This window comes from Carettochelys insculpta, chromosome 28, assembly GCF_033958435.1.
Source record: "Carettochelys insculpta isolate YL-2023 chromosome 28, ASM3395843v1, whole genome shotgun sequence".
NCBI classification, from domain to species: domain Eukaryota; kingdom Metazoa; phylum Chordata; order Testudines; family Carettochelyidae; genus Carettochelys; species Carettochelys insculpta.
Window position 1 is genome coordinate 6,380,307 of NC_134164.1, and position 12,766 is coordinate 6,393,072.

The 12,766-nt window shown below is 53.3% G+C and overlaps 1 protein-coding gene across 1 annotated transcript; it reads left to right on the forward strand.

Moving 5' to 3' along the window:
- The first annotated feature begins 1,033 nt into the window (after positions 1-1,033).
- LOC142002813 (amine oxidase [copper-containing] 3-like) lies at positions 1,034-12,710 on the forward strand. Its single transcript, XM_074979232.1, has 4 exons — positions 1,034-2,722; positions 8,762-9,047; positions 10,602-10,731; positions 12,049-12,710. Exons 1-4 carry the CDS (start codon positions 1,153-1,155, stop codon positions 12,331-12,333), a joined length of 2,271 nt encoding a protein of 756 aa, XP_074835333.1. The 5' UTR covers positions 1,034-1,152; the 3' UTR covers positions 12,334-12,710.
- Positions 12,711-12,766: the final 56 nt, after the last annotated feature.

Below are 12,766 nucleotides of genomic sequence, written 5' to 3' on the forward strand. Positions count from 1 at the left end.
CAGGAGCCCTGGCAATCCCAGCAAGACGCAGCTGGTGCCACAGCTGGTCCAGGGAAAAGGTGTAAGGCAGCAGTTTGCAAATGGGTACATTTTTCTTACACTTCTTGGTTGCTGGGTATAGAGTGGGAGCCAGGCTCTGACTAGTTCTAACTGCTGCCACTCCCGGTGGCTTGAGGTTACCACCGTTCCTTGCTGTGCCTGTTTTCCCCAGTGTAAAGCACGGATACCGTGACTGTGGCCAGAGAGGATCCACTGAGTGGACTGTGCGGTGCCAAGTGTTAGCTGATTTCTGGGAATGTTTGTGGTTCAGGTTTCAAAACTGGGACCCCAACCGGGCCTCATGGCAGCTGCTGAATTCCAATTGCCTTTGCAAAGTCAGGCATGTTGTGCAGCAGCAGTTCCCATAGTGGGTTATTGGAGAGTTCTGTAAATAATGCCCTGCATCCCAGGCTGGCTTGGTGGAGCTGTGCACACCACCTGTTGGCTGAAACAATTGGAGGTCATCTAATTTTTTTGCATCCACGGGTGGAATAAATTTTGTTATGTGCACCAAAGCGCACAATTGCTGGAAGAGCTCAGAAGCTTCCTCAGCTGAGGGATGTCTGAAACCCGCGGGGCGCTGAGGCCACCTATGAGAGAGAGTGAAGTCTCAGCTCTACAGCTTTAGCTGAGGACTTGTAAGGCCAACGGACCCAGGTGGGAGGGGAGGAACCTGCGACTGTAGGGGCTAAAGCCATGTGCCACAACCGCACAAGCTAAAAGCCAATGGACGCTGGTTACCAAGGCTATAGAACAGCGTTCACTCCCTTGTCAGTGGTCTCCGTGCTTCTGGGGTTACACTTGGATCCCAACTTTTTCAGGCAGCCCTTTGGAGTTGGTCTGAACGAACAAGTCCTGGTGGCTGCTCTGTAGCTGATGGTCAGCCCATTGCAGAGGGAGCTGGGCGGGGCTGATAAGGAGGACCTGCCCTTTTGATCCCCATCAAGCGGCTCCACCAAGCAGATCGTCTCCTCCCAGCTTGCCTCCACATCTCATATTTCCTGTGCTTAACCCTTCCAGCTGCAGCTTAAAGAGGCTGACGGCTGCTGGGAACTCCACTCTGGAAGTGGTTTCTGTAGCCTCACGGTCTCCTGCCTTTGTGGTTGCAGCAACATGAATCAGAAAATTCTCCTCGTTCTTTTGGTCCTGGCGCTAGCCACGATTTTGGCCTTGTTTTGTGCCTTGCTGACTGGAGGCGGGAAGCCATCCAGCTGCGAGGCACAGCCCTGGAGCAGCCAGGAGGGAAGACACAGTGACCAGAGCCTGGTCTTTGCTGATCTGACCCCAGAAGAAATGAAGCAAGTGGTGAAGTACCTTCAGGAAAACCTGGGGGTGCCGTTGGTAGACGCCTCTCACGCCAACCCCTCTGATAACTGCATATACTACGTGGACGTGCAGCTCCCCGCCAAGGCGGAGGTGCTGAGGTTCTTGGACCGTGGCGGCCAGCGACCCACCCGGCAGGCACTGGCTGTGGTGTACTTTGGCAACCAACCAGATCCGAACATCACAGAGTATGTGGTGGGGCCCCTGCCCGGGCCGATGGCTCATCGGGACGTCACGGTGCAGAAATACGGGGACAAGCTGCCGTACCACCGCCGACCGCTACTGGGGAACGAGTACGAGCAGATTGGAATCTTCCTGACGAAGGAGGCATTCTCCAAGGCTCCTGTCTTCCTGCAGCAAGTATTTAGTTATGATGGAACCAATTTCGCACCACTCACTACAGCCCCCCGGGGCTTCCGGTCTGGAGACCGCAGCACCTGGTTCGTTCTCTTCCAGAACGTGAGCGGCTTCTTCCTGCACCCAGTGGGGTTGGAGGTGCTGGTGGAGCACAGCAGCCTGGACGTTACCCAGTGGCGGGTGAGCCAAGTGTTCTATAACGGGCAGTACTACAGGGACCTGACCCACCTGGAGAGTGAGTTCCAACAGGGCCGGGTCAAAGTGGAGATCGTAAAGAGAGCCCCGCCTGAGGGGGGATTCTCCTCCCTGCATCCCCAAGCCGCTCCCACGGCTCCGTCCCCTCTGCAGTACGAGCCCCGCGGGCCCCGCTACAGTGTGCGCAACAATCACGTCGTCTCCCGGGCCTGGAGCTTTGCCTTCGGGGTGAGCGTGAATAGCGGCATGCGGCTGTTCGACATCAGATTTCGGGGGGAGAGGATCGTCTATGAGATCAGCATCCAGGATGCGATCTCTGTGTATGGGTCCAACTGTCCTGGGGGGATGGTGACCAGGTACATGGATGGGAGCTTTGGCATTGGGAGATTCATGTACCCTTTAGTCCGGGGGGTCGACTGCCCCTATTCGGCCACCTATGTAGATACGCACTACTTGATGGAAACCCAGGTGCCCGAAAAGCACAAAAATTCCATCTGCATCTTTGAGCAGAACTTGGGGTCGCCCCTGCGGCGCCATTTCTCCAACTTGTATTCTCTGCATTACGGGGGGCTGACCAACACCGCCCTGGTCATTCGCTCTGCTGCCACCTTGGGCAACTACGACTACATCTGGGACTTCATCTTCTACCAGAACGGAGCCATTGAGGCCAAAGTCCAAGCCACAGGCTACATGACTTCCTCCTTCCTCTACGGGGACGGCCTGGACTACGGCAATCGGGTTGGGGCTCACACCCTGGGAACGCTGCACACCCACTCCATCAATTACAAAGTGGACTTGGACGTTGGAGGTAGGTCTCCATGTAACTTTTCTTGCTGGTTTTGTGCCCGGCCGTGGAGGACCTCAGCAGGGTAAACTTAGATAGGCAAAGTTGGTTTTCTGGTGGTCTCTGATGTGTGACTTTTCTCCATCTTCTGGTAGATGAGGCGTGCAGCCCATCAGTGGCATGTTTCTCCAGATCTGCCCTCTCTAGCATCCTCAGTCTACTTATGGTGAGCATGCGATGACGTGCCCTGCAGCTGGTCAGAAGGTGTCTGGGTAACCCTCTCATCAGGAGCCAAGGGATAGAATGAACCACCTAGGTGTGAACAACAAGAAGTCCTGGGGCACCTCTGTTAGCCTATAAGGTGCTCCAGGACTTCTTGTTGTTCTCAAAGTTACAGACAAACATGGCTCCCTCTCTGATACTTGGCACCTAGGTGTGGTTGCCTGTTCCATGCAGAGGCACCTCCACTAAGCTCTAGAGGTCCCAAGTTTGAGCTTGCTCCTGGGTTGTTACAAGTGGGGGCTTGTCTGGGTTTCTGAAGCTTGAGATGGGCCCTTCAGCTTGTGGAAATATGTAACCCCCACACCGCAGTGTGGTTCACTGGCCCACAGAGTGCTCTTGAGACCATTTACAGAGAGAGAGAGAGAGACGGAGACTGAGACTCCTCTCCAGCCTGAGCTGAGAGCCTGCTGGTTTTTAGCTCAAAATGTAGAGCCACATGCACCGAGCTCCACAGGTTGCAGGTTTGAGTCCACCTGGGGGGAGTTGCATTAATGAGAGAACCCAAGGCGGGGCTGGGGAATGCAAGTCGTTGTCCAGATCTCCACAGCTGAAGGAAATAAAAGTTAAGTCATCTCTCAGTTAAATTCTGAAACCCGATATAAGCAGGGAACAGTGGTGGAGCCAACCACTGAAGGGAAATGTATTTCATTTCTAACTCGTTAAGGGGCACTGCAGAATGCTTCAGTCTCATTCCTGTGGAGTGCACTCCGGCCTCTTCAGAGAGAGCCGCTCTCAGTTCTCTATCTCCATCCGCTTGGCAGAAATAGCCCTGGCGGCTGGAAGGTTTCAGGGAAATGCTGTTTATCCACTAAGAGGTAAGCAACCATAAGCACCCACGTGGCAATCAGCTGCATAAAACCCAGATGTTTTGGTCTCCTCTCTGTCCTAAGTCTGGTAATCTGGAACCCTCTGTTCTAATCATCCCTCTGGTTTCCCTCCGTGCTTTGGGTCTGACACGCAGCAGCCACACCCCAGTTCCCTGACTTGGCTGGCCGGGGAGAGAGAGAGAATGTTTGTAGCTATCTCGGCTGATCCCCTCTGTAGTTCTAGTCCTCGCTGGGCATTCTGAACAGCCAAACCCATCAAGAAAGAGGGCCTGAGGCAGGGGTCGGCAGCCTGTCCGAGGCAGAGCACTGAAATTCAACCTTTCCACCTCTTCGTATAGCGAGCGCCCGTGATGTTTTTTAAAGTCGCTAATCGTTCCACTGACAACAGCTTCATTCATAAATAAATGAAGCTGCAGAGCTTTACCGCAGACCTGGTGGTTGGTGGCATGAGCTGGTCTTTTGTTAATCCACAGGTAGCCTGGCTGTGAGCCAGCTCGCGGCTGCATGGGGGAGAAGGGTTGGGGCTGAGCTCGTGCCGATGAAAATAGGCTCAGGTGCCGCTCTTGGCACCCGTGCCGGGGGGTGTTGACCCCGGCACTAAGATGCGGAGCGACAGCAGGGGCTGGGAGAGGATTGTGACGGCTGTTCACAGCAGCGTCAGCCCCCATCTGCTGCTGGGAAAGTTACCTAGCCCAAGACTGAACATGCGGTAGGGGTGTGGGATGAAGTCCTGGATGAAATGGGAGGTCGCGTCCCTGGACCAGTGTTCCCTATCAGCTGTGCCTTTGTGTGCCCCCTGCAGGAGAGGTTCCACTATCCCCCAGCTGGTTAGCAGAGCTCCCACTCCTAGGCTTGTGTTGCTGTGGGTGGTGCACATTCGCACAGGCCTTCGTGCACACAAAAATTATTCTGCACCTGGATGGAAATGATTCGGGGGAACATTGCCCTGGACCCTCCTCCACTGAGTGTTCCAGCCTGGAATGTGCAAAGAAAACTGTGCAGTGGCCTAGGCCAGCCTGGTCCTCCCCCTCTGCCCAGAGTGCTGAAAGAAGCTGCTCTGTTCTTTGTGTCCTGTTACAATACCCCTCTCCTGCATTAACAGGCAGTTCAGAACCCTCCCCAGGCACCCACATCCGCTAGCACTGGCAGAAGGATGTGCGTATATACTCATGGACACAGCAGGCAGGGTTCTCGCTCGGGCTGGCTGGCCAAAGCTAATGGACTGGCACTGTCTTAGCCACTGTCCTGTTCAGCCCAGCAACGTAGCTCTCAGCCAGCAGAGAGCAGCCTGACAGCAGCCTGACAGCAGTGCAGGGAAGGTGAGTGGCTGGCAGATCAGTTTCTAATAGTCTTGAGAGTCTAGCCTGATATCGTCTCGCCCAGAGCTTGCTCTGTGCAGCTCCCCGGGTTCAGGCAAGGCCCAGGATGTGCACATACCGATTTAGAATAACGTCTTGCATTTCATCCCTTGCTCACAAGTCACCTGGGCCTCTGCTGATGGTTGAAGCAGCTCAGGTGAGTAATGTTCCCTGTAAGCTGAGCACTTGGGTGGCCGCCCAGGAGAGATTCAGGTGCTGCCCAGCTGATTAGCAGAGCGCCCCCAGCCGGCAGCTTGTGTTTCTATAGGTGGGGCACATTTGCACAGGCCTTGGTCCCCATAAAATTTATTCTGCCCTTGGATGTGAAAAATCGGAAGACCGGTCATGAGTCCCAGCGCAGGGTGTCTGTTAAGGGGCCTGCTTGATGCATGAGTATCTGACACCCCCATGCAACAGCTGCTGCTGAGTCTGTCTGTCCTGTGCACGTGAGTGGGAAAGGCCCAGCAGATGCTTTGGTTAGAAAGTTGCCCTTGCAACATTTTTCAGCAATGCACTTTGGCCTGAATTACAGTACCAGCAGCCCCTGCGTCCTTCCCCGTGCCAAATGAGTTGGAGGTTTGGGGCTCTGTAGAGAGTAGCCGGCCTTCCGCTGAATAGCAGCCCCTTGACTGGGGCCAAAAGGCAGAGTGCTCTGGAGTGAGGGAAGAGATGAAAAGCATCTGCATGGGTGGTGGGGAATGCAAACTGCAGCCCTGGCCCTTCCACGACTTCCCCTGGTGGAGCCAACCCCCAGGCTCCTTCGTGTCTCCCCTGCCAGTGGGTGGCATGGCCCTGGTAGCCAGAGACCTGGGCAGCCATCCCATGGCCACAGCCCACCTGGCCAGTCAGAGAACCAGGCAGCTATGCCGTGGCCCCGGCCCACTAGAGAACCAGGCAGCTGCCTCGTGGCCCCAGCCCTTGTGGCTGGCCCAAGAACGTAGGCTGTTCTGGGAGGGCAGTGACTTCCCTCACGTACGTTGCCCTCTGTCCCTGGGTGTCTGACTGACAAGCAGCTGCAGATGGGAGCCACCCACAGCCCAATGCCACCCTACAGCAAGCTGCCACAGTGAGCCTGCATCACACTCGGCCCAGGCTTCCAGCCCTGGCGCTTGAGTCGTTCCACGCAGCTGGGTCAGGCATTGCGCTCTTATGTCCTGGGTGAAAAGTGAGGGGACCAGCAGGGCCAAGCCAGGTCTTGTTGTCCCTGCACCAGTGCCCGTGGTGCAGACCTGCCCTTGGCTCCATCAAAGTCTTTCCACGGGTCCCTGTGAGTTCAACAGGAGGCCTCTAACTCCACCCCACTGTGAGTTTGCAGGGCTGAGGCCGAACAGCTGGAGGAAATGGGAGCCATGCAGCCTTCCAGCCAAACATCTGCAGACCCTAAAGCTTGTACATGTTCGCCTGTGAGTTTTTTGAGGAAGGTCGCTGAGATATGGAGGCCTCCTAACCGTGGAATAAGTTGGTCTTGCTTAACTTTGTTTTAAAGTACATCAGAAGCAGGAGCCATGCCAAACAGTCCATGGGACCTGTTGAGTGCGGGGCAAGCAGAGAATTCAAGCAAGACCAGGTCATTGCGTAAAAGCTCAACAACTGCTTTGCAGAGTGTTCACTGCAGAGGATGTGGGTAGAGCCCTGTGCAGATACAAAATGTGTATTTCTGTGCGATCCACGACCCACAAAAATGGTCTGTGGCTTTCCAAACCCCTAGATGCACCTTATCTGCAGCTATAAAGTGGGTATTTGCTGAGGAGTTCTTGAGAAACTCAAATATGAAATTGCAGAACTGCTGACTGGTATATAAGACAGGCTGTGTCTACATGAGCCCCTTCCTTTCGAAAGGGGCATGTTAATGAGCGGGTTCGAAAGACGCTAATGAGGCACTGCAATGAATATGCAGCGCCTCATTAGCATAATGCCGGCCGCGGCGATTCGAAAGTGCGGCTTTTTGAATCGTGCGCCACCTGTGGAGAATGGGACCTTCTGAAAGGACCCCCCAGTTTTTGAAAGCCCTTCTTCCTATCTGCTGTTAGGAATAAGGGGATTTCAAAGTTGCTGGGGTCCTTTTGAAAAGGAGCCCCGTCTGCATGAGCCGCTTAGCAGTGAGCCGCGTCAATTTCGAAGTGCTGTGGCCGCCGGCATTCTAATGAAGCGCTCAATATGTATTTCAGCACTTCATTAATAAACTTTTTGAAATGGCCATTTGCATGGCTATTTCGAAGTTTTGAGCTAGTGTAGACATGGCCCTATTGTTTAAATCGGACTCCATGTCAGATGACTGGAGAGTAACTAATGTAATGCCTAGTTTTAAAAATGGCTCCAGAGGTGATCCTGACAATTACAAGGGATAAACCTAACTGGAGTAGCAGCAAATTGGTTGAAATGATAGAAAAGAACAGTTTTCAGGTGGGAAAGGGTCAGCCTGGCTTTTGTAAAGGAAAATCACACCTCAACAGTCTTTTAGAATTCTTGGAGGGGTTCAACGAAACGTGGGCCAGGGTGATCCAGTGGCGTTAGCGTACTTGGACTTTTAAAAAGTCTTTGATCAGGTCACTCACCAAAGGCTCTTAAACTATAAGCAGTTGTGGGAGGAGACGGAAGGTCCTTTCTCGGATCTGTATCTGGTTAAAAGACAAGGAACAAAGGGTAGGGGTAAATGGTCAGTGTTTAGAATGGAGAAGAGTAAATAGTGGTGTCCTCCAGGGATCTCTGCGGGGACTTGTGCTGTTCAGCATGTTCATAAATTATCTGGAAATGGGAGCCATGCAGCCTTCCAGCCAAACATCTGCTGACCCTAAAGATTGTGTGCATTGGCCTGTGAGAACAATGAAGTTGTGAAATTTGCAGACGACAATTGTTCAAGACAGTCACATCCAAAGTGTACTGTGAAGCGTTACAAAGCCAAGTGGTGTGTGAAGGAGGTTGCCTGGGGCCCCGCCTCCCACTCGGGACATCCCTGCACCTGGACCTCTGCGTGCAGGCCTGAGAGAGGCCAAACCCAGGACACTGGCCCTCCCCCCGCCTTCCCAGCCAGCCAGACTTCCGCATTCCCAGCAGCTTAGTTCAAAACTAAACAGCCAGGGGCCTCCTCCAGCCATTGTCCTCCTCCTCTTGCAAAAGGTGTCACCTGGCTGCACTCAGGTTACGAAGGACATGGCCATTGTGTTCCTGCAAGAAGCTATCACGCCCGAAACTCCCATCACCAACTAGGTATTGGTGCAGGGCCCAGGGAAACCAAGGCCCACACCGGGGTCCTACAGGACAGTAGAAAACGCACCATCACGAGGGGAATAAAATCCCCACCAACCCCACTTTGTCACACCCGCATCGTCATCTGGGGGGAATTCACCCATCTGCCGGGGCTAACATAAGGCTCCACTTAACCTGAGGTGACTCCAGGGGAAGGGGTTGGTCACCTCTTGTTGCAGCTCACCCACTGATCACAGCTGCAGTCGTGGCTGGGAAGGATTAAACTGCTCCTTTGGAGTCCGAGAGCTTGCTGAGCACAGAACCGGAGATGGCTGCATGCAGCAACCATGCTGTTCGGAGTCTCTGAGACGGGCAAACATTTCTCAGCAGTGTTTTTCTTTGCCTCTTAGGGACAGCTAATACTCTGATGGCCCATGACATGGCATTCGAGTCCGTGCAGGCACCTTGGAGTCCAGAGCACCGTATACAGAGGCCGCGACTCATCAAAACTGTCCTGGACACAGAGGACAAGGCTGCCTTCCGGCTCCAGGCCAAGATGCCCAGATACATCTATTTTGCCTCCAACCGTGAGAATAAGTGGGGCCACAAGCGTGGCTACAGGATCCAGATTGTTAGCTTCACCGGGGACCACCTGCCAGAGGCCAGTCCCATGGAGCGAGCTATCAGCTGGGGGAGGTAGGCCGTTTTCATCTCGATGTTACCGTGTAGTTTGTGGTTCAGATACCGCTTGAATGGACATGGGCAAAGACTCTGGTCACCTATAACAAAGGGGTGTCACGTTCCCATTGTCAATCACTGGGAGCTGGGTCCTATCCGCTGTTTGCTGATTCTTTGCACTTTACAGCCAAACCTCTGTGGCAACCTTGATTGCGTCGTCCATGTCGTTGGTTTGTTTTGTCCACACTTCTCCCAATGCACCTGAACTGTGGGCTGAAGCCCCCTTTGTTTTCCCAGTCCTGCCGCACCCCTTGGCCACAGATCCCAGTCAGTACTTGCTACTCCAGTCCTGGACACACCCACTCCCATTTGGCTGATGCACCTCGCTGGCTGCCTGTCACGCCAGGCTTTGGTGTTTCCTTAGTAGGTCCAGCCAGGTGGGCTGAATGTTGGGGTAATAGTTTTGGGAGGTGCACTGTGGGCTCTGAGGAGCCTGAGATGGAAAAGCCCTAGTGTGTTATCTAACCTCGGGGGGGAGTAAACTTTCTTTGTTGGGCCCCGCTTTTCATCTCTGCAGTTAGCAGCTACTGCCCGTCCCACCCCAGCCTTTTCTAGTGGCATCCATCAGAACATAAGAACAGCCACACTGGGTCAGACCATAGGTCCATCCAGCCCAGTGTCCTGTCTTCTGATAACAGCCAATGTCAGGTGCTCCAGAGGGAATGAACAGAACAGGGAATCATCAAGTGATCAATTCCCTGTCGCCCATTTCCAGCCTCTGGCAGACAGAGGCTGGGGACGCCGTCCATGCCCGTCCTGGCTCACAGCCATTGATGGACCTATCCCCCATGAATTCATCTAGTTCTTTTTTAAACTCTGCTGTAGTCTTGGCCTTCATGACATCCTCCGGCAAGGAGTTCCCCAGGTTAACTGTGCGTTGTGTGAAAAACTGATGGAAATTTCGGTTACTTTCATACAAAAAACCCCCTCTTTTGGCATGTGTAAGAAAATAAGTCTGTAGAAAGTAAAAACTTTTATGAATGGGTCTGCAGATGTGAATACACAGACATAAAAACAGTAACTGATTTCAACATTTTTAATGATGCATGAGTGGGGCAGGGTTCAGAGGAGGATTTAAAGAGGGGGTCTCAGTAAAGGGGAGACTGACTAGACCCTGTCAGCTCTGGCCCTCCCCTTTTCTGAGACCCTCCTCTGAAACCCCCCGACCATGTATCTGACAAAGTGGGTCTTTGCCTATGAATGCTGATGCTCCAAAATATCTGTTAATCTAAAAGGTGCCACAGGACTTCTTGTTGTATTTGAAGACACAGGCTAACTCGGCTCCCTCTCCGATACTTGTCGTCATTTTTAACGAGCTGCAGGAGCCTGAGGCCCGGCAGCCAGTCATGCTGGCCACCCTTAGGAAATTTTGACACTCCCACCCGAGAAGGGACCCTTCCCCCCGGCTCTAACCCATGCCCCCAGTGGAGTCAGTGCTCAGTGTATTTCTCCCAGTCTGGTTTTTAATGCCTGTGTGTTGGGTGGCTGCCCCTCTTTCTCCCCTCTCGGTAGGTACAAACTGGCTGTCACCAAACGGAAGGAAGAGGAGCTGACCAGCACCAGCATCTACAACCAGAACGACCCCTGGACGCCCACTGTGGCCTTCGCTGACTTCATAGACAACGAGACCATCGTGAACGAGGTGAGTTGGGTTCTCTTTGTGCTCGGGGAACCGACCGCAAGCGGTCTGGGACCTCTGGAGCTTGGGGCAGGAGCCTTTACAGTTTGAGCTAAAAGCCTCTCGACTCAGGCTGTAGAGAAGAGTCAAAGTGGTCTAGGTATCACTCCATGGGACAGTGAACCGGGCACAGGTTACACTGGGGCCCTGCGTTATAGGGCTTGCTGAGTCTTATCAGTCTTAGAGCTAGGGACCCACACAGGCAAACCCTGTTCTTCTGCCTGGGACTCCGATGTAGCTAACAGGGCGTTTGGTTGCTCTGGGATGGCAGTAACACCTCGGGGAAGGAGAAGTAATCAGACTCATAGAATCCTAGGGCTGGAAGGGAGCTCAGGCGGTTGCTAGTCCAGTCCCCTGTCTAAAGCAGGACCAACCCCAACTAAGTCATCCCAGCCAGGACCGTGTCAAGCCGGGACTTAAAAACCTTGCGGGATGGAGAATCCACCACTTCTTTGGGCAACGCATTCCAGCGCTTCACCGTCGTTCCTAATATCCAACCTACTCCTCTCATTCTGTCTCTTCAGACCATTTCTCCTTGTTCTGCCATCTGCCACCACTGAGAACAGTTTCTCTCCATCCTCTTTAGAGCCCCCCTTCAGGAAGCTGAATGCTGCTATCAAATTGCCCCTCAGTCGTCTTCTCCGTAAACTAAACAAGCCCCAATCCCTCAGCCTCTCCTCATAGGTCATGTGTTCCAGCCCCTTAATCTTTTTTTTTTTTTGCCCTCTGCTGAACCTGCTCCAGCAAATCCACATCCTTTTTATACCGGGGGGCCCAAAACTGGACACAATATTCCAGATGTGGCCTCACCAGTGCCAAATAGAGGGGAACAACCACTTCTCTAGATCTGGTCGCAATGCTGCTCCTAATGCACCCTACTATGCCGTTAGCCTTCTTAGCTCCAAGGGCGCACTGTTTACTCATATCCAGCCTTTCATCCGCCATAACCCCCGGGTCCCTTTCCGCTGTACTGCTGCGGTAACTCGGTGCTCTCTGTGTTTCTCGTCTTCTGACTTGGCTCCTGTTGGGCCTTTGCCCCTGGGAAGTCCCTGCCCCTGAGTTGTGAGTAGAGTGAATGAGCAGAGCTACTTCGGACAGTCTGAAGAGCCTGAAACGGCAACAAACGGGGGAAAAAAATGTCAGTCGGGTGGTGTTCCCAGATGTTGGCTTGGGTTCTCTCTTCAGACACCTGTGAGGTTTCAGCTCTGTGACAGGTCCTGCTCCCACAGGGCTGTTTTCCTGACGTTAACCTAATTCTGTGCCGCTGTTTCTCTTCCCCAGGACTTGGTTGCCTGGGTGACAACTGGCTTCCTTCACATCCCCCATGCTGAGGATATTCCCAACACGGTAACGGTGGGAAACGGAGTCAGCGTTCTCCTGAGGCCGTACAATTATTATGACATGGACCCTTCCATAGACTCACCCGACGGCGTCTTTTTCAGCAGCGAGCAGGACTCCAGTGCGTGTGAAGTCAATCACATTGCTTGCCTGTCCAAAAGTGCCTCGTGTTTACCCGCCCTCCCTCCATTCACCTATGAAGGCTTCAAGAACCTTGCAAGACTGTAAACGTTGTGGCCTGTAGGGTCTTGGTGTGGTAGAAGAAAGGAATATGATGCACCAGAGTCACTACTCTGCCCAAAAGATCCATTCGCATAACGGAGATCTGTCTTAAGCCAATTTCTAATGACTGCGCGTCTCTCTTGATCACCGATATCTTTGCTTACAAGGGCTATGTCTGAAAGTTATGGGCTGCAGCCAGTGTTCCCTGTAAGCTGAGCACTTGGGCGGCTGCCCAGGAGAGATTCAGGTTCTGCCCAGCTGATTAGCAGAGCGTCCCCCGCCGGCAGCCTGTGTTTCTACTGGTGGTGCACTTCTGCACATGCCTTGGTGCATGTAACAAAATTTATCCTGCCCATGGATGGAAATAAATACAGGGAACCCTGGCCATAGTGTCTTTATGTGCTAGAAGAAACTAATCTGATCCCCTTGAGTCACCAGG